The sequence below is a fragment of the Heptranchias perlo genome, chromosome 3, assembly GCF_035084215.1.
Source record: "Heptranchias perlo isolate sHepPer1 chromosome 3, sHepPer1.hap1, whole genome shotgun sequence".
Taxonomy (NCBI): domain Eukaryota; kingdom Metazoa; phylum Chordata; class Chondrichthyes; order Hexanchiformes; family Hexanchidae; genus Heptranchias; species Heptranchias perlo.
Window position 1 is genome coordinate 117,396,251 of NC_090327.1, and position 25,932 is coordinate 117,422,182.

At 38.8% G+C, this 25,932-nt stretch overlaps 1 protein-coding gene across 1 annotated transcript in view; it reads right to left on the bottom strand.

Annotated features, from left to right (window-relative positions):
- The window catches only part of mtbp (MDM2 binding protein), a 79,770-nt gene that overhangs the window by 43,252 nt on the left and 10,586 nt on the right, over positions 1 to 25,932 (bottom strand). The window contains exons 5-13 of the mRNA XM_067981642.1: positions 24,842 to 24,900; positions 23,193 to 23,337; positions 22,247 to 22,361; positions 18,223 to 18,357; positions 16,097 to 16,191; positions 13,484 to 13,556; positions 11,676 to 11,793; positions 7,536 to 7,706; positions 3,253 to 3,366 (exon numbers count right to left, since the gene is read on the bottom strand). Coding sequence (XP_067837743.1) covers positions 3,253 to 3,366; positions 7,536 to 7,706; positions 11,676 to 11,793; positions 13,484 to 13,556; positions 16,097 to 16,191; positions 18,223 to 18,357; positions 22,247 to 22,361; positions 23,193 to 23,337; positions 24,842 to 24,900 — 1,025 coding nt within the window. The remainder of the gene's footprint in view (positions 1 to 3,252; positions 3,367 to 7,535; positions 7,707 to 11,675; positions 11,794 to 13,483; positions 13,557 to 16,096; positions 16,192 to 18,222; positions 18,358 to 22,246; positions 22,362 to 23,192; positions 23,338 to 24,841; positions 24,901 to 25,932) is intronic.

Here is a 25,932-nt window from a genome sequence, read left to right on the forward strand (position 1 = left end):
CTCCCCAACAGCACTAGCAAACACTCCCCCTAGGACATTGGTTCCAGTCCTGCCCAGATGCAGACCGTCCAATTTGTACTGGTCCCACCTCCCCCAGAACCGGTTCCAATGGCCCAGGAATTTGAATCCCTCCCTCTTGCACCATCTCTCAAGCCACGTATTCATCCTAGCTATCCTGTCATTCCTACTCTGACTAGCCCGTGGCACTGGTAGCAATCCTGAGATTACTACCTTTGAGGTCCTACTTTTTAGTTTAACTCCTAACTCCCTAAATTCAGCTTGTAGGACCTCATCCCGTTTTTTACCTATATCGTTGGTACCTATATGCACCACGACAACTGGCTGTTCACCCTCCCCCTCCAGAATGTCCTGCAGCCGCTCCGAGACATCCCTGACCCTTGCACCAGGGAGGCAACAAAGCATCCTGGAGTCTCGGTTGCGTCCGCAGAAACGCCTGTCTATTCCCCTTACAATCGAGTCCCCTATCACTATAGCTCTGCCACTCTTTTTCCTGCCCTCCTGTGCAGCAGAGCCAGCCACGGTGCCATGAACCTGGCCGCTGTCACCATCCCCTGGTGAGCCATCTCCCCCAACAGTATCCAAAACGGTATACCTGTTTTGGAGGGAGATGACCGCAGGGGACCCCTGCACTGCCTTCCTACTCTTCCTCTGTCTGTTGGTCACCCATTCACTATCTCCCTCAGTAATTTTTATCCGTGGTGTGACCAACTCACTGAACGTGCTATCCACGACTTCCTCAGCATCGCGGATGCCCCAAAGTGAGTCCATCAGCAGCTCCAGAGCCGTCAAGCGGTCAAACAGTAGCTGCAGCTGGACACACTTCCCGCAGGTGAAGGAACCAGGGACACAGGAAGGATCCCTGAATTCCCACATCCCACAAGAGGAACATGACACGGCTCTGGGATCGCCTGCCATGACTTAACCCTTAAGTTAGCTTAACAACAACTACAATGTCAAGGAAAAAAAAGGAAAGAAAAACTACTTACCAGTCACCATCTTGATCGACATCTTGATCTTCTGAGCCAAGATCATTTTTCACTATTATACCAATTTCATCCTTTATTAACAGAGCTATCCCACCACCTTTACCTTTTTTTCTATCCTTCCGAAATGTTAAATAACCCTGAATATTTAGCTCCCAACCTTGGGCACCTTGCAACCACGTCTCTGTAATGGCCACGAGATCATACCCATTTGTTTCTATTTGTGCCGTCAATTCATCTATGTTATTACCAATGCTGCGCGCATTCAGATAAAGAACCTTTAATTTTCTCTTACCACCATTCTTTCCTACCCTGGCCCCATTAGCTAGTGCACTCTTATGTTTGTACGCTCTGTCCCTTCCTGACACACTCTGTTTATCATTACCCCCATCACTTTCCTGTACTACTTCCTTGTCTTTTCTCTTTATCAATCTAAACTTCGCCCCACCTGAGCCCTCTCCCCCCTATTTAGTTTAAAGTCTTCTCTACCATCCTAGTTATTCGGTTTGCCAGAACACTGGTCCCAGCATGGTTCAGGTGAAGCCCGTCCCAACGGAACAGCTCCCTCTTTCCCCAGTACTGGTGCCAGTGCCCCATGAATCGAAACCCACTTCTCCTACACCAATCTCTGAGCCACACATTCATCTCTCTGATCTGATTTACCCTGTGCCAATTTGCTCATGGCTCAGGTTATAATCTGGAGATTATCACCTTTGTGGTTCTGCTTTTTAATTTAGTCCCTAGCTGCTCAAACTCCCTCAGCAGCACCTCTTTCTTAGTCCTACCTATATCATTGGTACCTACGTGGACCACGACAACTGGATCTTCCCCCTCCAAGTTTCTCTCCAGCCCTGAGGAGATGTCCTTAACCCTGGCACTGGGTAGGCAACACAGCCTTCAGGACTCTCGCTCTTGGCTGCAGAGAACAGTATCTATCCCTCTAACTATACTGTCGCCGACTACAACCACATTCCTTTTTACTCCCCCCACTTGAATTGCCCCCTGAACCACGGTGTCGTGGCCAGTTTACTCATCCTCCCTGCAGTCCCTGTACTCGTCCACAAGGACTGCAAGAACCTTGTCTCTATTGGACAAGTGCAGAGGCTGAGAGTCCTGCAATGCGACCTCCTGGATCCCCGTACCTGCCTCACTTGCAGTCACACCCTCCTGTCCCTGAGCCAATTCTACAGTATTTAGTCTAAGAGGCGTGACCGCCACCTGGATCAAAGTGTCCAGGTAACTTTCTCCCTCCCTGATGCCTCACAATGTCTGTAGCTCAGACTCCAGCTCCTCATCCCGGAGCCGAAGTTCCTTGAGCTGCAGACACTTACCGCAGATGTTGTTGCCCTGGACAAAACTGTCCAGTAGTTCCCACATATTGCAGCTGCAACACATCTCCTGCCCTGTCATAACTATTTTATCGATTACTACAATGCCAATCAAATTATTGTCAGGTTGAACCAAGTACTGGCCTTGTTTAATTTATTAAATGAAGTTTAGATTTTTTTTAAATTTAGTTTTATGCTATGAGTTACTTAGCTCACAGTCTTAAGAAAGAAGAAAACAGAAGAGATACTCACCACTAACCACCTACCTGCCTTACACTACAGTTTGGTTTTGTTGTTGCTGTGACCTGCTCTTGGTACGCTCCTCTCTGCTGTCTGATCAAATGCACTTCACCCCTTACTGCACAGAATCCCCTCATTCACCAAATTCCCAATTATAGACTCTGTCGATAGCTGCTACTCTGTGCTCCCTCACTCAGTGTGTTAGCAAAACCCTTCCGAATTTATGCTAGCTAGAATGCCAATCACCTGAGTCAGCCCCAGCTGACAGTAGATTACCGGTTCTAACCAGTGACCTAATTAACTAGGTGACCAACTGCCACTTCAGGCTGCTTGTTACCACTAACTGAAAACTGCAAGTTAAGATTAAATTTAAGTTAAATGATGCCAAACTTAGTCAAATTTTAGATAAAGATCAACCCTTAAAAATCCCCTCACTCACCAAATTCCCAATTATAGACTCTGTCGAAACCAGACTCCATGGATAGCTGCTACTCCGTGCTCCCTCACTCCCATTGGCCGAATGGCCTCCTTCTGTGCTGTATGATTCTAAGACTAAGCCCAACCTTAACCCACATCTGATGATCAAGAATATACACATCATTATACCTTGCCAGATTTAGTCACAATTGTTTGCTGGATGTTCAGAAAATTCAGAGATCTATTGTACAATTAAGACTTACTGAGAAATTCTTTTAAAGCAAGCATTTGAATTTGGGCCAGCTTCTTCTCTTGGATCACAAGCTGCTCACCAGTAAGATACGGCAATGCCCTGAGAAGCTCTGCAACATCACACTCTGTAGATGAAAACAAGGTTTAGTATATACAGCAGCTGCCAGAAGCACATTCTATTTCAGTATGTTTACCCTTTATCATATGGTCACTTAATTCATTTGTTCTATTAATTAGCAAACATAACCAATGCACTTATGCAGAATACAATTTAAAAAAGGAACCCCCACACATTGAAGTTTCATTGGAAGTTTATTCTTAATTCACTATTTTTCTGAAGAGTTTGATGATACTACCATATATTTTTGTAATTTTGGCCAATAGGTGACAGAAACTAATTCAAAATTGCAAAAGAAGAGGTCAGTTAGCATTCGTGTTGTTTTTTTCACATTTTTCCCCAGAAGTCAGAACAAATCTATTATTTCTATTAAAAATGAATAAAAATAAGATGGTTAAAAAAGCAGCATGCCTGAAAAGCAGAAAGCTCTTTTTTGGCTCTATATCCACTCCCTCCACCACTGGCGCACTATGGCTACAATGTGTACTATCTACAGGTTGCACTGCAACAATTCGCCAAGGCTTCTTTGGCAGTATCTCCCAAACCCGCGACCTCCTCCATCCTACAAGGACAAGGGCGGCAAGTGCACGGGAACATATCACCTCTAAGTTCCCTTCCAAGTCTCACCCCATCCTGACTTGGACATATATCGGCCATTCCTTCATCGTCGCTGGGTTAAAATCCTGGAACTCCCTACCTAACAGCACTGTGGGAGCACCTTCACCACACGAACTGCAGCGGTTCAAGAAGGCGGCCCACCACCGCCTTATCAAGGGGATCTAGGGATGCGCAATAAATGCCAGCCTTACCAGGGACGCCCACATCCCCCCAATTTTTTAAAAAAAAAACTATAAGGAATTAAAGTATAAAATTATGCAAGAATGAACATTTTTTTTTAATGTTTAGTAATCCACATTACTGCAAACCTATCAACAGTCTAAAAGTCATGCAAACTACTGTACCAAATAAAAATGATAAAACTCCAGGCCAAAGTGAACTCTTTCTAGGATAGAAGTGATGTGTTTCGATTGTCAGTTTCCTACAAGATTTTAACTGTAGTGACACCACAATAGTTTATGATGTTTAAGCCATATCTCCATGCTTCTGCCATAAGAACTGCTACAGATGCAGCTGAACATTCTGCATCAAACCAAAATGACTGCGGAATGCCAGGGGCGAAGTTTCACATACTGCTTCGTCATTCCACTGAACTCTCCAATTGTGTTACTGCCTGAAACTTTGTTCCATCCAGAGCTAACCACTTGCTCAACCAAAGATTACTAGATCACGCATTAGGCTATTGGATTTATGATAACAGAAAAAAAACTGATCTCAGTAGGGAGCAGTAATGGGGTCTCTAAAGCTGGCCTAGGCAGAGGGGGAAAAAAAAATTCTAAAGGACTAATGCTCCAAATTGCTATCCAGTCACCTCTGTTGTGAAGACTGGATGCCAGGTGAGGGGGTGAAGATAAGGCTCAACCAAGGTTTTGGTAGCATAGTGGTTATGTTAATGGACTAGTTATCTAGAGGCCCAGGCTAATAATCTGGAGACATGAGTTCAAATCCAGCTGAGGCAGCTGGGGAATTTAAATTCAGTTAATTAAATAAAATCTGGAGTAAAAAGCTGGTAATGGTGACCATGAAACAACCGGATTGTCGTAAAAACCCATCTGGTTCACTAATGCCCTTCTTTAGGGAAGGAAACCTGCCGTCCTTACCCGGTCTGGCCTATATGTGACTCCAGACCCACAGCAATGTGGTTGATTCTTAACTGCTTGCTGAAATGGCCTAGCAAGCCACTCCACAGGCGGCTCACCACCACATCAAGGACAATTAAGAATGGGCAATAAATGCTGGCCTTGCCAGCAACACCCACATCCCATGATTGAATTTTTTAAAAAAAGCATACTGACCTCCATGACCAAATAACAATCATTGTCCAGGCTCCCACCCGATGAATGGTCACTTGGGTGAAATAAAAGAATTGCTGGTGCTTGTGGGACAATATATCAGTAAGAGTCAGAGGCTTCAGGAGTGGGCAACCACTTAAGAGATGATGCCGCATTAAATAAAAAAAGATTGAATAAGTAGTTTTACAAACGTATATTATTTGTAAAACATTACAGGGTAAAAGCTGACATGTTGTTGTTTTGCCTCAATTTTTGTAAAATAAGAGAAACACCCGATACAATTCTCATCTCACTGATTCTGCAAATATCTTTTGAAGCAGTGTCAGGTTACCTAATGATTCAGCACTGTACAAATCCAATAATCGTAGTCTTTTCAGCAGCCAATGCACATGCATCATTTGACATTTTGTTAGCATGGCAGCATGCCAAGTAACTATTAACTCACAAGTCTATTATAATCCAATCATGTTCACATTCAGCTGTATGTAAATACTTCACAATCTTAGATTGTATTCTATAAATGAAAATACAAAGGCATAAACTAATAGGCTTAGTAAAGTGCCAACTTGTGGGAAGCCAGTCAGTCAATGTTGTGCACATGTACAAAATAAATTCGAATGATGTACGAAGCAGACTAGAGATGCATTGGAGTCATTCTCTGCCGCTCTAACAACTCAGTGACAAAGAGTAAGAGCAAAACAGCAGTCTTCAGGTCAAAGGCTGATTTTATAATCTAGTATATGTTTCAGAAAGCAATTTTATAGCTCAGAGTTAATCCAATGAAGTGTTCACAGGGAAGTGAACTTCAAGCTATTTTCTGAATAATTACATTTGATCATAAATCAACCACAAAAAACTTATTCCTAACACTGAGTTGAGTTAATACTTGAACAATGTTTATAGTTGAGCAAAAAATGGGGTTTGACTTGTATAAATTGGAATTAAAAGAGAAGATAAAAAGGGTTTAAAGTCTGATGAGCACACTATATAAGGTTGGACATGAATTCACCTTTGTAATTCTTGATCACAACTAGGCACTTTCCTTGAAAATTTGTTTGAACTTTAAAACTACAGCACATTAGCCAGTTCAAGGACATTGGTATAGGCCTTCAAATATAATCATATGATTTATCCCTTTGCTTGTGAATGTGCATAGCTGGGTGGGAGAGAGAAGAACATACAACATGCTTATCATCCTTTCTTTACATACAAAAAGATCTATTGGCTATATTATAAGTCATTTGCCATGGCAAAATGGAGCTACATGAACAAAAGTTGCAATACATAGCCATTTCAGTTCCATTTGCACTGTATTGTTACCATGGAGCAAGAGTTCCTCCTATTGTAGATTCTGGTGAGCTCCATATTCATATTTTCAACTGTGAATTAGAATGACTGTTAGGCTTCCTATACTACACTTCAAAACTACATTTCAAAAGTACCTCAATAGCTGTGAACCACTTTGGAATGCCCCGAGAACTTAAAAGGCTCAATATAAATGCAAGTTGAAAGGCATTAGATAAATGCAAGTTCTTTCTTTATTTCTTCACTGCAGTAAATAACCTAAATAAAGCTAAATGTTTGCAAAAAGTGAAAAAAAATTCTGGGCTGTAGTGATGCAAAATTGAAGTGTTCATCTGACTAAGATGGCAGTACCATGGTACAAAGTTACAGTGTCCTAAATAATTTCCCCCATATGGGGATTTATATTTTCTATTTGCAATTGAGACTGAACAATAAATCTTTCTGAATCAGGGTCTATCGGTGCACATATTGACACTTGCCTAGAGTAATATCCAGCTAAATTCAGCTTTCCCACAGAAGACAGCAGCTGATTCACATTTATCTCCTACTTCGCCAACCAACTTGAGGCCAAAAACTGGAATTTTTGCTAATTACGAAGGCAGCAAATAGCCTCCTCAAAAGCTCTCTCTTTTTGGTAATATTTCGGTTATCTTTCCTAATTATTTCACTTCTGCTCAATATCCTTAATTTCCCACATTAAGTACCCTGGGACATTTTATTACATTAAAAGCACAATAGAAATGTCAAGTATTGCCATTGTGGCATTCATAGAAACATAGAAAATAGGAGCAAGAGTAGGCCATTCGGCCCTGCTCCGCCATTCAAAATGATAATGGCCGATCGTCTAACTCAGTACCCTGTTCCCGCTTTTTCCCCATATCCCTTTAGCATTAAGAAACATATTCACATTTGTTATTGAAAGGAAAAGATATTGACTACTTATATAATGTGTCACATTCACCTTCTTTATCTTCCGCTCTTTTTTCCAACATCCCATTCACTATGGCTACAGCTGCAGCTCCATTTATCTGACTGGCTGAATGAATCAGGATTCCCTTGCAGCCATCTCGACTGTTGCTTTGAACCAACAGGTAATAACTGTAAATCTCTCCTTTCATCTCAATCTCTGGAGCTGGAAACAAACAAGGATTTAAAGCATACTGAAGGTAAAGGCTACGGAAAATACTGCAGATAATGATATGCTAGATATCACATCATGTGATAAAAGATGAAGGCTAAAACTGATATTCTGAACTCTGATTTATGGCTGTGATGAATAATCCAGCAGACTTTATGCTAGAAATAAACTAGCTGTTATAATTAGCTCAAGGTTCACCATTTTAGTGTAAAAGAAGCTGAATTCCTATCCACCACCATTACGAAAAGATGAAAGATGAGGCATTTTCCTATGCTCAGTATCTACTATATTCACAAGAAATTATGACTATTTATACAAGGAAGTGAATTCTGCCTCATTTGTTCAGCTTCCATATACAAAAATGGGGGGAAAACGCATAAGTCAATCAATAAAATAACACAAGCAATTTGGACTGCAAATAAAGCCAACAGTACATATACCTGAAAGTAGAATTCAAATGTGGTCAAAAAACACAAAGTATGGCTGTCAATTCATTGCAGTTAACGTCTAGTGATTAACATGATAATTTTTTGCCGATTAAATTTTTTAATGCACGTTAATCGCGGACATTAACTTCACCCTCACCCCAATCTATTAAAACAAAATCCGCTGCTGCCAACCAGATAGGCTCTCACAGGCTGTGAGAGCTTTCACGTTTCCAGTCCCTGCTCCCCACTCAAGTCGCTCACTCAATGGCTTTATTTAAATGGTTCTTGCACCCCGAGTTTGGGCTACTGCTGTTGCTGAAAAGGTCGTAGGAGGATGGGAAGGATTAGGAACCGGGGTTGGGGGTTCTAAGTTATATTTGGTGCGGTCCTATAGTCCCATGTGTTAATATGCCCCTGACTATCAACCAAACGGACAGGCACGATTAAAGCTTTCTGTGCTGTCCTGCCCTACGGTCTCCACGAATCCGCAGAACTGAGTTCTTCTGTCTATATGGTGATCTTCAGTACAATCGCGGCCACATGATCAGCTGTCTCCGACTCATGAGTGGATATGGGGCGCTCAGCATTCAAGTACAAAACACTTAACTATGTTAGAAGTATAGAAGATTTGCGCGAATCCAGAAATAGGAAAACAGGGTTTTTATGCTGGGTTGTTTTTTGGATGATAATAGCATCAGTAATAAAACAAATTAGAAAGCGATAGATGCAGTAATTGTATCAATTATTGCAATTAAAAAATTTTAACCCGTTAATCTTGATTTTTTTTTAAATGGCTAGATTAATTGCGATTAATTTTTTAAAATCGTTCGACAGCTCTAAAACAAAGTAATCAACACCAGGTTGTTATTCCACAAATGGTAATACAAAATTAAGTGATAAAAGGACATATATGTATTAACATTTCTCATCTAGCAGTTTAGCAAGTGGTCAACTGCACAGTGATCTCTGCATCTCACCCACTGTCAGCGAACCGTCAAAACAGAGCTCCCCAATGGCTTAGTGGGAAAGTGTACTGTACAGCATTCAAAACTGATAGTCCCTAGCTTACATACTGATTTATGCGGAGATTGCTGAACTTACATGGTGCCGCAATGGATACACTACAATTGGCCTTTCGTATTTATGGACTATTACTGCAGTATTATTTAGGGATTTGAAAATGACAATCTTTCGGAAACTTTTAACAGCAAATCTCATCAAAATAATGAGATTATTTGATAAACTGACAAACAAAATGAGTTGCTACTATCCTTAAATAAAGTTCCGATTGGGACTTTGTGTGCACTACATTTTTTTCAACATGCGTGTGATTGGACTGTTTGACATTATAACTATTTAGCTGAATATTGTCACAGAAATCTAAGATTGAAAAAACCCCAAGAAATTTGGGCATTCTTAGACAAGTTGCCAGTAGGTACAAGCCTACGTCATAAAACTACCCATAAAACTGGCAGTCCCATTCACAGGCCACAAGTTTAGAATTGAAAATTTCCCACTGTTACAGTAGGGACTTCAGTTAAGGCACAATGCTGAGATACGGTAGAGCTTTGTACACTGTTATGCATCATCAGAGAGTGATTAATGCTGATACTGGTGTTAAAAGTGCAAGAGTCTTCCATTTCTTTACTAACATCCTTAATGGACCCTAAACCCCCACAAATATTACAGCTAGAATTTTAAAAATTATATAGAGTTTATTTCTGAACAGCTGTTAGCCATATCTTTAGAAAGCAAATGTCTACAATTCAAACTTCAGGTATACTTAGATTTCCTGTTCTGGAATGAGATTTATTTAATGCATTATACATTGTAATTGGGTGGCAGAAGAGGTAGTCAATCTTCATTAACAGCACACCATAAGGGTTTTTAAATAGCTGACTTAAAATGAAGAGCTAGCTAAAACATTACTAAGAATAACAAAAAGGTCAAGGGTGCATCAGAATGTGATGAGTTTGGAAAGATACAAATAGCTAGCAAAGCTTATTTGTAATGGTTACATGAAAATTCACAGAACAATAAATTATAGATGCTGTTATCTACCTCAATGCTTTAAAATCAAATTATACACCATTTAAAATGCAATTTAATTTTCATTAACACATCTGAAGCTTCCTGCCCTTCCAGAACAACATCAAGATTTAAAGGAGGAAATCAATTTTGTGATTCAGAATTGTGACAAGTATTGCAGTGCTCTGTTTATATGTGATAAAGGAATTGGCAAAATTAATCACAGGGACAACATTTAAAAGGCAAAAGCAGAATTGTAACCTAACAATGTATACATTATATTTAAAAAGAATGCTAATGGGTTATTCCTTCCAAAATATAAATCATATTTACAAGCAAATTGTTAGACCAGTTAATTTCAGAAGGTGTGCAAACAGTTACAATTGTTCTCTTTTTATGCTATTCCAAGTTGCACAGTAAACCTGACGCACTGCAGACTCAACTATTACTGAAGATAACATACAATGCAACCTGTCTATTAGAGTCACCCATGAGACTGGTCCAATTGGTTATAATACATAAGTGACTGCATATGCATGATCTTAATAAAACAGTTCAATCTTTCTGCGCCTAAATGACCCTGCAATAATTTGTGGGCGACTCCCTGTTAGTTTTGAATCACTAGATCGTCTAGCTGCCATTGAGAATTTGCTAGAGTTCTGCTCAGTCCCAATTTGGCTCTAGCACTCATGCTTGACTGCAATAAGTAGGCAGAATATAGTGGAATTCAATTCTTTGTAGCCAAATTGTAACATACGGGTGACTATTTAATTAAGGAAATTTACCATTAACTTCCAGACTGCAAAAATTAGCATAGACGGGTGATAATTCCAAAGAGGTTCCACTGCATTTACAGCCCACCTCATTTTCCACAAGTGACCCGTGGTAGGAAATAGACATTTAAATGAGTCTCATCGAGATTAACCAACAACCTTACACAAAAAATACACTCAATAATTAGTCTCTTACGGCTTTAAAACTTTGTAAACCCAGCAGATTTGCACTACCTCCCCAGTTTACAATATGAAAAATGCAAGCATCATTATAAAATTTGTAAAGAAAAGGTTTGTGTTGAACCCTTAATCCCAATTTTTTTTGTGCTTATGTACATTATATATAGCATTGGAAGCTGCCGTGTCATGCTGTTTTTTTGCAGCAATTCAACTCCAGAGACCAAACTTAAATTGCCTGCACTGGAGGAAATAACAAATTAGATCTAAAATACTGAATCCATGGCTAAAATCTAACTCAATTATGAAGCATACAAACTTGCCAACTGTTAATTTTTTTGAAAAGTAAAAAATTAAGCTACGCTTTTGTTTGTAAAATGGACATCATTGCTTTTCAGCACATGACCTGGGAAAGTAATGGCAAATACACAGACAAATTATCCAAAAATCAAATTAGTGGGAATGAAAATTTAATCCAGGTTTGATGCAGACTTGCTCAAATTGCTACAGGTACAAGGACACTTCACTCTTGAAAAAGGACAGCTTTACAAACCCACCATTAATGCATTTTGGCTTCTTTGCCATATATTCTTTCCATTTCCGTGTACTGTACTGGTTAGCTGGCGGAACCACAGTGGTGCTCACTGTACAAGATAGATTAAAAAGAGCTCCCACCTGGAAGTAGCAGGAAATAAACTGGAATTATCAAACCGCAAACTTAAATCTATCATAATTTACAATACAGATGGCTGAATGGGCAGGAATAAATTAATACAGATTGTTAGTAAACACCTGCACTACTTTTTTTTTTTGGGGGGGGGGGGGGGGGGGGGAGCGGAAGGAAAAAAAACACATGATACAGAGACACATGATGGGACTTAACATTTACTCTACAAGCATCATCATGGTGGAAGAGGTTCTCACAATAGAGTTACTATATTGTGATGCTGTCAAAAGGCAGTTGGTGAGGTCAGTGTGGAGGAAAGCACACCAAATATATACCATGGAACAGTAAATAGCAGTCAACTTTTTTTAAAAAATTACAGCAATATTGCTGTATTTGGACTTGGGTTAGACATAGAGGAAAGAAGAACAACCAGTGGAAGCTCCACAACAAACACTGAAAGGCAGCAGCAGGCAGTGACTGGGTAAAAGTAATTGTAAACAATTTTACAACACCAAGTTATAGTCCAGCAATTTTATTTTAAATTCACAAGCTTTCGGAGGCTTCCTCCTTCGTCAGGTGAACGATGTGAAAATGAAATCCTCGAAATGAAATCGCATTTATAATTCACAGAACAATGCTTGGTGAGTACAGACAGTTTTTTCAACTGCCCGTTGCCAAGGCAATCATTTATAATTCATTGTTCTGTGAATTATAAATGCGATTTCATTTCGAGGATTTCTTTTTCACAACGTTCACCTGACGAAGGAGGAAGCCTCCGAAAGCTTGTGAATTTAAAATAAAATTGCTGGACTATAACTTGGTGTTGTAAAATTGTTTACAATTGTCAACCCCAGTCCATCACCGGCATCTCCACATCATGGGTAAAAGTAAGGAGAGGTTATACAAGAGGGAAAGAATTAGCAGAAAAGTGCCAGGAATAACAGTGTCAAACTGGTTTCAAGTGCTGGATAATGACTAGGGTATTTCAAACATGGAGGCGTTCCAGGAACAGTTTGTACAGAGATGGGTAAAAAACTAACAGATGATGACAGAAGTACAAAGTAATGGTTGTAGGAGTATTTGTGAATAGCCAATTCTCCCATAAGGACCAAGCCAACGGTATAGCGATCTGCTTACTGCAGCAAAGGTTGTGGACATTCATAAGAGTCACAAATATATTTTAGAACAAACTGTTTATGCACACACACTCGGGTGTACAGAATGCTACAAACATACCCAGCTTCAAAGTAGTTACGAAGTCTGATAACAGGAAATCTATCAAGTTTGTAACAGATGCACTAATCGGACCATGGACCACTTTTGCCATGCCAAAAGAATATGCAGCATAATTCTTATTAGTGGAAGAACCAAAATGATCCAGAAGTCAGGTCTATGTCCTGAACACAATTGTGCCTGCTTTTAAATATGGAAACATTGAAACCTTTCTTATCCATACTGGGATGCATTGACTAGTTGATCGATCCCTGAAGCTAGGAGGTTTGAATATTTTAATTTCGGTTTCATCACACAAAGGAGGTTCTCCCATCAAAGTCCTTTTTCATGGAGAACAGGAATCTAGGCTATAATTATATATTTCAACAGACAATGCAATGGAGGAAGCAGAAACGAGAAGGACAGGCATTCAGTGTGATGCTTTCTGTTTGGAAGTTTAACCTTGAGAAAACAGCAAGAACATACCTTCCCTTGTAGAGAAGAAAGCTGGTTCAGCAGAAGCTTTGATTTGCCTTGGACATCATTTCTTGATAAGCTGCTGTACAACTTAATGAAGGTACTCAACACATTAAAGACAAGATAGCACTCATCACTGTGGCCTCATAGTATAATAGAGAACACAGAGACGGTCTCCCCGCCGACCATTATCTCCAGAAATACAAGAACAAATTAAAAAGTGAAAGTAAGTCCCAAACACTCTATCATCACAGACTTTACAGATTGAAAAATCACTCATATCCTATTGCAGTTTTAAAATTAATCATACAGTGCTGCATGTCAATAGCAATTTAAAAAATAAATTAGACCGTGCTAGTTGTCATTGTTTTATGATTGTACTTTCCATTCATGGGAATGGCTGGCCCTCTTATGGAATATATAAGTGTTAAAATTGGATAGCCATGTGGTGAAGGATAGAATATTAGAGCCTGGCCTTTAGTTGTTTCCAAGCCTTTATTCATAGATTCCCCTTACACACACCCCACACCCTAGATAAGCTCTCCTATAAAAGGACACGAGAGTCCCCAATTGATACCCAACACCTGAATACAATTAACACTAATTGATATAAATCATAGAATTGGCAATAAATACTCTGGAGCCCTGCAAGAAGAGTCTCCTATAAGTTCAGTTAAAAATTCAAGTTTGTTTTCCTCACTGCTGTGCCACTAAATTATTTATATGACTGTAAAGCTTTATCCAGCTTAAATTCTCATTTCTAAAAAACAAATAAACTTTACATTTTCATTTACACTGAATTGTTACTATTTTGACAGGTATAATTCACAGATTTCAGTATTTATAGACTGGCCATTGTACTATCAGTCTAGTTTACATCCCAATCATCATTAAATATATTATTTGACATTAAGGAATACAAACTTTCAAGAATTTGAAGAAAAACAATCCACATTATTCACCAAGTGAAAGAAACCTCATACTTTCTATAAAACAAAAGAAAATACAGAGGATACTTTAAAATACCATTATTTAAAATGTGGAAGAGTAAAATAAAATACCAAACTAAGCCAGATTCTCCGCAGACTATACACCGAATTCCCTTAGGTCTGAGTCACTGACCTGCCTTATTATGCCAGCTGAACACAGTTGCAGTGATTAAAACTTGTCCATGCAGGAAGGGAGGAAAGAAGAGAAAAAGATTGAAATTTTTCATTCACCACCGCAAAGTAAATCACAAGAAACAGTAGCTATACATCAGTTAGTATCTACAAAGAAACAGATTTGGTTACAAAGAACTGCCTCTATTTGTAAATCCAAGTATTTGCATTGCTGTAGAGGAAAATTATGCTTTTAAATTTGTAATTTGAAGAATAAAGAAATCCACCAGTAATCTTTTACAATGAATTTTCAACTCAAACTAAATTCCAAAAGCGTAAGGGAGGTGCAATGAAACATTATCTTTCTGATCCAAGCAGTAACTAAGTAACTGCTAATTTCATCAGACTCCCTGACAAAACCATCATCACTCATACTAGACATAAAACAGCTTAAGTGTGCTGAAATAACCTGCAACAGTTTACTGGTAGCAAGTATAAATTCAGTTTCAAGTAATTCGAAAACCTAAAAGAATGAAATCATCATCATGCAGAATACATACTACTTGCTGTTTTCAGATGGAGTTCAATGTGGGGAAATGTGAAGTAATGAGAAAAAGACAAATTGGAATGTTTTCTTAATGGTGAGAGACTAGGAGCTTTGGAGGAGCAATGGGATTTGGGTGTTCATGTACACAAATCACTAAAAGCGAGTGTACAGATATAAAAAGCAATCAAAAAGACTAATGGAATGTTGGCCTTTATCTCAAGGGGCTTAAAGTACAAAAGTCTTAGTCAAACTGCATTCAGTTTTGGGTACCGCACTTTAGGAAGGATATATTGGCCTTGGAGGGGGTATAGCACAGATTCACCAGAATGATACCGGTGCTTAAAGCGTTAAATTATATAGACAAGTTGCAAAAACTTGGTTTCTATTCCCTTGATATCAGAAGGTTGAAGGGTGATCTAATCGAGGTCTTTAAAATGCTAAAAAATTTGATAGGATAGATACAAAGAAACTATTTCCTCTGATGCGTGAATCCAGAACGAAGGGGCATAATCTTAAAATTAGTTAGGCCCTTTAGGAGTGAAATCAGGAATCACTTTGTCATGTAAGGGGTAGTTAAAAATCTAGAACTCTCTCCCCATAAAGGCTGTGAATGCTGGGGGTTAACTGACATTTTCAAGGCCGAGATTGAAAAATTTTTGTTGGGTAAGGGTATCAAGGGATTATGGAGCAAAGGCAGGTAAATGGAGTTGAGGTAAAGGTCAGCAACAATCTAATAAAATGCTGCAATAGGCTCGAGTGGCTGAATGGCCTACTCCTGTTCCTATGTTCAACCCACTCCCTTTAAATTAAGCTACTATTAGCAGGTCAATTCTCATGCAGTAAACAAAATGAAAAAATCCTGTAATTCTTAGAAGTCAAAAGGGTGAAACTGAACAAGTACAGTTCACAAAAGATCTAAATAAATGGCAATCTACAAAGAGAGATTGAAATCACATTAGTTGAAAACAAGGATACAATTCAAACTCAATCCCAGAAAGGAAGTAAGAAGGAAGGTCGGACAGCGCCACCAACTGCACAAAATCCAACACTGGCTTATAATAATAAAAAACCTACAACAGAAAAGTACAAATTATTTAGAAGTCAGTTTTAACAAGGCTATATAAACATCAAAATGTTTTCCACTAAATGGAATACTTAGAAATAAACTCCATATATTTTATTAGGTAAACTCATATCATTGTTTGTAAAACATGAAGTTACTGTTTGCCAGCTTGAAGTCTATGATGCAGATCCTTGCTAATAATTATCTAGCTGGTTTTCAACAATGTAAATTAAACCAAAGTCACTTTTGTTAGTTGTCAGTTGTACGACTGCTCTCATATCACAAAGCTGTATTAAATTAGGAGGCACTATCAACTTTATTTAAAAAATAGAAACAAAACAGAATACACAATACAGAACTGTAGGAAGCAACTTTATTACAAGACCAAATATTTCACAAGTGAGGAAGTCATAACTGAGTTAACATTTTCCTGTCTCATGGGATAAACTGTGTTATCCTATTGCTTATACTTCATAAGAACATAAAAACATAAGACATAGGAGTAGGCCATAAGGCCCCTCGAGCCAGTTCCAATGTTCAATAAAATCAAGGCTGATTTTCGACCTCAACTCCACTTTCCCGCCCTATCCCCATACTCTTTGATTCCCTTAGTGTCCAAAAATCTATCTATCTCAGTCTTGAGTATACTCATTGACTCAGCATCCACAGCCCTCTGGGTAGAGAATTCCAAAGATTCACAACCCTGAGGGAAGAAATTCTTCCTCATCTCGGTCCTAAATGGCCGACCCCTTATCTTGAGACTATGGCCGCTAGTTCTAGACTCTCCAGCCAGGGGAAACAGCCTCTCAGGATCTACCCTGTAAAGCCCTCTAAGAATGTTATACGTTTCAATGTGATTACCTCTCATTCTTCTAAACTCCAGAGAGTCTAGGCCCATACTACTCAATCTCTCCTCATAGGACAACCCTCTCATCCCAGGGTTCAATCTAGTGAACCTTCGTTGAACCCCCTCTAAGACAAGTATATCCTTCCTTTGGTAAGGAGACCAAAACTGTACACAATACTCCAGGTGTAGTCTCACCAGATCCCTTATAATGGCAGCAAGACCTCCTTACTCTTATACTCCAACACCCTTGCAATAAAGGCTAACATACTAATTGCCTTCCTAATTGCTTGCTGTACCTGCATGTTAACTTTCTGTGATGTGTGTACAAGGACACCCAAATCCCTCTGAATACCAACATTTCTTCTCTCACCTTTTAAAAAATATTCAGCTTTTCTATTCTTCCTACCAAAGTGGATAATTTCACATTTCCCCACATTATACTCCATCTGCCACCTTCTTGCCCACTCACTTAACCTGTCTATATCCCTTTGCAGCCTCTTTGCGTCCTCCTCACAGCTTACTTTCCCACCTAGCGCTGTATGGTCAGCAAACTTGGATACATATTCAGTAAATATGTAAACTGTTATTTTACTAAGTTAAACATTGAAGACATTACAGTTGCTTTTAAATGAGGTAATGATGAGGAATCTCCTTGTGACACGAGAGGTTAATGTGACGCTAAGATGATTTGCCCCTACCCTCCCCGTTATAAAGGACTTCCTTAGCAGTGGGCTAAACCAAGTATTCCAGATGCTGTACTGTATAAGCAATTCATTAAAAGATAATGAATTGAATTTTATTGGTAGATTAAAGAAGCTCTTTTATACTCCTCAGTCATGCAAGGTATTTCTCACTACTTCTTAGAGATGCAAATTGGAAGTCCACTGAATAAGGATGTAGGTTACATACTTCAAGCTGTAACTTAGTACAAGTGGCCGAGATACAGATTTAGAGGTTTTAATTAGCTTCAGGATAAACACTTCATTAAAAAATGTTTTTTCCTGAAATTTTGATTACATTAGTTTTGGCATTTAGAGTGGATGCACTCCACTCGGAACTTATTAAAAGTTGACCATTACTAGTTCATCTATACACATTATCATGCCTAATCATCAGAATACACAAAAGAATGATGAATTCCTGAGTGGTTGTTATGCCCAATACAAGCTTGTAGTCAAAAAACAGGTTCACCTCTCTCATTGTATTTGTTGTTCTAGAAGCTGTGGATGCACTCTCAGTCAAAGTGCAGGAGCTTATTAAATGACTCCAAGATTTTTGAGCGCAGGCTCTCAAGCAGAATCCTGGAAATGTGACCTCAGAAGCAAACTGGGGAAATATGAAAAAGTAAAAACATCTTTGTTATACAAGTTATTCTTTGCTTTTATACCCAGTGGCCTGCCTGAAACTTGTAAACTACATCAGGAGTTCAGAAAGCAATACAAAAAGGTATGCAGGTACAATCTAACTGCTTCCTCAAACAAAATATACTATATGATTTCAAAAGTTAATACATTTGTTAAGGGTTGACTTCATAAATCCTCAACTGCCAAATGTTTCATCGATGACGCAATTGAACGCAGAAGGGTGTGCTGAAAACTAGATCAAGTTCAAGTAAATACTTGTCCTGGGGAACAGAGTTCCCATATCTTGCACATTCTCAGTTTGTTTCTTCTGGCTTCCTGTTGGGATTGCTGTCCATTGTAGTTCCACACACTGTTTCAGGAACATGTTGCCCCATCCATTCAAGTTACACATGCAAACCACCTTGAACTCCATTCTTGAATCCATTTCCTCAAAAGATCGAGGTGCTTGCGGCTTTGAATTTTTGTTTAAAATGTTTCGCTTCTAAATTTTGGCCCAGTCACCCTTTTTCCCCTTAGATAGGAAGCTGACAACCTCAGCCAGATCACCATTATCAAATGACTCCACTAGTTAGCATTTTAGCACAACTACAGAGGGACACTGATGGAGATATCATTGATCACTCACCTGTCTATGCAGTGAAACCCAAGGTGCAGGGAAAGAAAATGGAGCCAAAATAAAGGTTTAACTAAAATACACATATGCATCACAAAATTTCTGAAGGTTAAAAAGGATAAATAATTCAAACGTCAAACTGTGTCCACAAAGTAGTAAGAAAATAGTTGCTTCCACCTCTCCATTAAGAGTTTAAAAAGAAAAATGAAAAACACTGCATTGGTATAATGAAAAACTGATGTAAGAAAAAATTATTACATACCAAATAGATTACAACAACTTGCATTAATATTGCACCTTTAACGTAGTAAAATGCCCCATGGTGCTTCATAGAAGCGTAATCAGGCACAATTTGACAACCAGGCACATAGAGATATTAAGACAGCTGACTAAATGCTCGGTCAATGAAGTAGGTTTTAAGGAGCAATTAAAAGGAGTTGAGAGGGGTGGAGGTGCCGAGGAAGGGAAATTTAGATTAGTATTATGGCAGACGTTTTGAAACAATAGGCAGTCATATTTTGTATGGGCAGGTAAAGAATCAGTAATCTATCCATAAACCATTATATACCACCCTTGCCATCAAGATTGCACCAGCATTGCTTTCTTTATTCACAAAAGAAACATTACAGAGGTCAATAGTGGCAAAGGCATGTTATTGATTTGATCTAGTCACAATCGTTTTCCAAGTTCATTTAACTGTCTGCTGGTTTATTGGTTAGCCCTGCCTGTTTCTATAGACCCAGCAGCATACAAAATGGTGCTGTTATTTTAATATTACTAGATTTGGAAAAAGGAAATATCAACTCCACCAACAGCAAGTCCCTCTCAAGAGCCAAATGAATTCATAAAGCTTCCGCTCTACCCTGCTAGATGGTCCCCTGCTCGTAAAACTAACAGCCTCTGGTTTATAGAATTGTGTCACTATTTTGGGTGGTTTAAAAAAAAGCAGGTAACGATTAATGCTTTTGTGATTTTGATTGACCAGGAAATATAATTGACGTCAATTTAATATGCTTTAGATCCAATTACAAAGGGTGATTTTGCTAATTATAAAGCAGGTTTTTTTAATTAGTAATATCAGAATAAAATTAAACAGAAATATGACTAGAAACTGGAGAAGTAAATAGTGATAATAATGGATTTTTTTTTTAAAGTGTGGAAACTCAAAATTGAAGGAATTACTTTGAAGATCTACAAATGTTGGTGGCAAACTGCATCTATGAATCTGATACAGATACACGTACAAGCTAGGAAGATTAGAGTATAACAAAGAACCCAAAACTGAATACAGTACTCCAGATGGGGTCTGAACAAGGCTCTGTACAGTTGAAGCATTACTTCCTCACTTTTGTATTAGAACCCCCTTAAGATAAAGGCCAACATTCCATTAGCCTTCTTGATTACTTTTTGTAAATCAAAATCAATCACGAGCTCTTAGTGATGTGTGTATTCGGTCATCTAAATCCCTTGCTCCTCCACAGCTCCTAGTCTCTCAACATTAAGAAAATATCACAATTCGTCTTTCTCTGATCCAAAGTGGGTGACCTCACACTTCCCCACATTGAAGTCCATCTGCCACAATTTTACCCACTCAGACAGTCTGTCTATGTCCCTTTGTAACTTCCTACTCCTATCTACACAACTTGCTGTGCCTCCTTAACTTAGTGTCATCAGCAAACTTGAATGTACAACTCTCAATTCCTTTGTCCAAGTCATAAATATATGATGAAAAGCTGAGGCCCCAATACAGATCCCCAGGGAACACTACTTGTCACATCCCGCTAATTGGAGTACATTCCCTTTAATCCTTGTTCTCCATCTCCCACCTCCCAATCAATTACCAACTCATGTCACAAGGCTACCTCCAATTCCATGCGCTTTTATTTTTGCCAATAGTTACTTGTGCGGAACTTTACCATATGCCTTCTGGAAGTCCATAAAGACAACATCCACAGACACTCCCCTATCCACCATGCTAGTAACCCCCTGAAAAAATTCAACTGGAATAGTCAGAAATGATCTACCTTTCACAAATTTATGCTGAATCTCTTTGATCAGCTCAAACTTGTCCAAGTGCTCAGTCACACTGTCCCTGATAATAGATTCAAAAATCTTCCCCACAACTGATATTAAACTGACAAATCTGTAGTTACCTGTTTTCTCCCTCCCTCCCTTCTTACATAATGGAGTGACATTTGCAATTTTCCAATCCAAAGGCAATTCCTGAATCTAGTGAGCTTTGGAAAATTATGATTACTGCATCTGCAATGACCTAATCTATTTCTTTTAATACCCAGGGGTGGAAACCATCAGGTCCTAGAGGTTTGTCGTAAGTCCCATTATTTTCTCCATTAGCAATTTTTTTTCCTTGTATTAAATCTGTAAAGTTCCTTTGAATTATTTTTGGATTCCGTTGTACCGCTGGTACTTTGTCCTCCTCCTCCAATGTGAAAACGGATACAAAGTATTCATTTAACAAGTCTGCCATTTCCTTATTGTCCATTACGTCACTTGCATCTGTCTTTAATTGGCCCACATTCCTCTTTACCACTCTCTCTCTTAATATATTTATAAAAACTTCTACTGTTAACTTTGATATCCCTTGCAAGTTTTTTTTCATAGTTCCTTTTAGCACCTCTAATTACTTTTTGTATCCCCTTGTTGCTTTTTATAGCTCTCCCAGTCTGCTGAAATTCCACTTTCCCTTGCACTTGTAAGCCATTGATACTGTCTCAATTATACTATTATTAATACATAAATATATACTATCCCATTTCCAGGGAGTTAACACTCAGCATAGTCTTCAGGTGAAGTGGAGTTAGAGGGTGGGAGATGATTAGATTAGGGCAGGCAGACACAATGCAGTCTCTGTTTTTAAAGTCAGGCATTCTGTTCTTAGTTTTATATTCCCATTATAAATTTCTTTGTCCACATTTGTAATGTAAAGTGACAATGTAAACGTATCACGCTTTCATTACACCGGCCTGCCAGTGGTAGCCCTGCTGCACCTTTATGAGCTGGAATACTGTCCTGTTAGTGAAGCTGATTTATAAGTTCCTTAGAATTAAAATAAGAGTTCATGCCAAGTTAAACAGTAGCCCAAAAAAAACTATTTTTGTCACAGTGGCTTTGTGAAATACAAACAATTTGTTGCAAGTTTAATGCACTTTTCCTAGCGTACAGAAACCCCAGTTAGGTTATTTTTTGCAGTGTAACAATAGAGAAACAGAAGTTGTACCTTTTTCTCTTGGATATGTACCTTTCCTCTCCATACCACCAATGGATCAATAATTTTCTCACATTTTTCTGGGTCAACAATAGTTGCTCCCAGGTATTCTGCAATTTTCTGCCAACTACAATGAGACAAATGGTGTTAGATGTCTGGACTTGAAAATAATAAATTGCAGTTTGAATTAACGACTAGCTGGTCGCAATCTGTGTTTAATCATTAGTTCTCACAGTATTCTTTATGCCATCTATAGGTCACAAATTGGTTGCCGATCCAGTTCCTGTGGCAGATGCCTGACCACACATCAGTTAGCATCCCAGCCTGCTACAACATGCTTCATTTTACCACTTGCCATATCTTTACCACTGATCCTAAAGAATCCGAGCTGCATCCTTTTACTGTGTTATCAGGAGTGGCAACAGTGTTTCATCCAATCATTCCTCATAGTTATGCATGAAGGTACCAACTATATAGTTGCTGTTCAGACTGGTTTTATTTCTGGTTTGTATTAAATTCAAATGAGAATTTTAAAGTTATAACATCCCTCCATTTTTCAAATTACTAAATACGGCCTCACACACCATTTAAAGATCTTCTTTAAATGTTTGCAGATTTATGGTACTAGGTTTTGCTCTTTGCCCAAAGTTCCTACAATTCTAGATCCAGAACTGGAAATTAATCACTGGTGTACAAGCCATGAGGTTACAGTTACAAAACTATTTAAAATTAGATATTTGGTGGGAAGAAAGAAATGTTTTACAGTAATCATAAAACATAAAGTTGTATGATACCAAAAATATAAGTTTGACCAAACTTCAAATCCTAACTTCTTACCGTAAAATAGTATTACATGCCAGCAAAATGAGCTATAAAGAATATATAGTTTATGCAATTGTTTGACTTTTGTACCAGTTCCGTATAAACACTGAACTTGCTCAAGTTTTGAGATACTTACCACTTGCCAGCCTTTGTTGCTATGGCAATTTCTGCTGAATGCCACTCCCTCAGGTGCTTGAATGCACCCACAACAGGGAGCCAGTCTTTTAGCCTTGGAACACCATTGCCAGAGACCAGCAAGATTAAATCCAATAATCCCTTCCCTGTTAACAGAACAAAGGAACACTTCAAAATTTAAGATCAATCATGAAGGCCAACAGCTCAAAGCCAACAACTTAAGAGTGGTGTTGAACTTTTTTCTCTCCACAAACACTTTTTGACATCCAGTTATTGGAACATAAATTATTAGGTAAAATAAACTCTTTAGTGATAAACTTACCTCGCTTACTTAGCTCAGGAAGTAAAGCTGAACATAATCTCAAAATTATGTAGTACATTTTACAGCAAGGAAGTTATACTAAAACTTTATAAATCACTGGTTAGGCCTCAGCTGGAGTATTGTGCCCAATTCTGGGGTCCACACTTTAGGAAGGATATCGAGACCTTGGAGAGGGTGCAGAGGAGATTCATTAGAAAGGTACCAGGGATGAGGGACTTCAGTTATGTGGAGAGACTGGAGGAGCTGGGATTGTTCTCCTTAGAGCAGAGAAGGTTAAGGGGAGATTTGAGGTGTTCAAAATTATGAAGGGTTTTGATAGAGTAAAGAAGAAGAAACATTAGCAAGAGGGTCGGTAACTAGAGGACACAGATTTAAATTGGCAAAAGGTCCAGAGGGGAGATAAGGAGAACTTTTTTTAATTCAGCGAGTTGTTATGATCTGGAATGCACTGCCTGAAAGGGTGGTGGAAGCAAATTCAATAGTAACTTTCAAAAGGCAACTGGATATATACTTGAAAAGGAGAAATTTGCAGAACTATGGAGAAGGAGCAGGGGAGTGGGACTAATTGGATTTCAAAAAGCCAGCACAGGCATGATGGGCCAAATGGCCTCCTTCTGTGCTGTAAGATTCCATGATCTGCTATCTAACAACCTCTGCACAATAATGTGGTTTAGATCAGGAACAAACCTGAAATCCTTTGCTTTATGGTGCAGTATGTTGGTGCTCCAACATGCCACTTATCTTTGCTATTCTTAAATTTCACTCTATCTAGTCGGGAGGACAGCATGGTCCATCCACCAGTATTTCAATAAATACCACCTGCTTGTTTGATAACCTCCAAGAATTATTAATGCATCACAGAGAAACAACTCTGTCTGATAGGTTCCCTTCCCTCTCAGAAAAGTAAAGTACTGGCAAATTTAACTCAAAACTGGAATTCAGCATTGGGTCTGCTAGATAGTTATGCAGCACTTCAGTACTGTAGGTGTTAGATCTCCCCATCCCTTAAGAGCACCTCAACTTTATAGTTCTGGTTTAATTCAAACGAGACAAAAATACATGGTACAATATTAACTATACAGGGTAGAAAAATGACTGTTTGAAGGGCAGTACATATTGTGCAACATTATTCATTTCTTTCCTGTCAATAATCAATTCATGTCAAATTCCAATTTGCATTAAAGAACTGAAGAAGAAAAAAAAAGCACATTGTAAGATACTGACAAATTGATAGCAATGTGCCTGCCGTTATTACAATTAAATTGGATTATCCAAACAGCTCACTGTTACTACTTATGGGCTCTGATAGAAAGTATGCTGTCAATTACCAGGAGGAGGTAGTTTATCTGCAAGTTGATGTAGACCCTCAGCAGCCTCTTCAAATAACCTATAAAAGAAATGTTACTAGATATTTTTTACATTTTCAAATGTTTACATCACCATTATTCCCTTAATGTGCACAAAAACAATACAACAACTTGCATTTATATAGCGCCTTTAACATAGTAAAATGTTCCAAGGCGCTTCACGGGAGCGTTATCAAACAAAATACACAAACATTTACCAAAAAAAAACAGTACTATGTAACTTAACAGTTTTTGGTCTGATCAGCACCATTATTTAAAAACCTATAAATTGAAGGTGGTACAGGAACCTAGTGGTTATGGTACTGGACTCGCAACTCAGAGCTCCTGAGCTCAAATCTCACCATGGCAAGTTGTTAAACTGAATTTACAAAATCTAGTCATTTGTGGGCTGGCACCAGAAAAATAACCATGAAAGCTGTTGGGTTGTCAAAAACATACCAACCCTCATTGGCGTGACCTACTGCCCCACACTACATGGTTAACTCAATGCCCTCGGGGACATTATCTTAATTATCCATAATTGATGATCGAGAACAGTTCAAAAGGAAGGTGCAGCATGTCCATATCCATAAGAAAATTGGTGCTTTCGAAAAAAGATCAGTACATTTGGCACAGATCTACCAGGTTCCTTCCAGTCTTAGTTTTGTTCATTCTCTTTTTCTTTGTCTCCCGATCTCCTACCTCTTTCTGGCATTGTGTCTTTTCTAGCTTTCTTTCACTACCTCTTTCATTTTCACTATTTTGTTCCTATTCTATCCATTACCAATATCACTTAGTTCCACCTCTACAATGTCAGCCATCTGTCGTTGCCTCAATCCCAAAACCATTGAAACTCTCGTCCATGTTTTCGTCACCTCTAGACTCGATTATTCCAATGTCCTCCTTAATAGCCACCCATTCTTCACCCTTCATAAACTCCAATTTGTCCAAAATCCAACTGCCCGTATTCTGTCCCGCACTCATTCCAGGAATTGAGCACGTAATCTAGGCTGACACTTCAATGCAGTACCGAGGGTGCGCTGCACTGTTGGAGATCCCGTTTTTCGGATGAG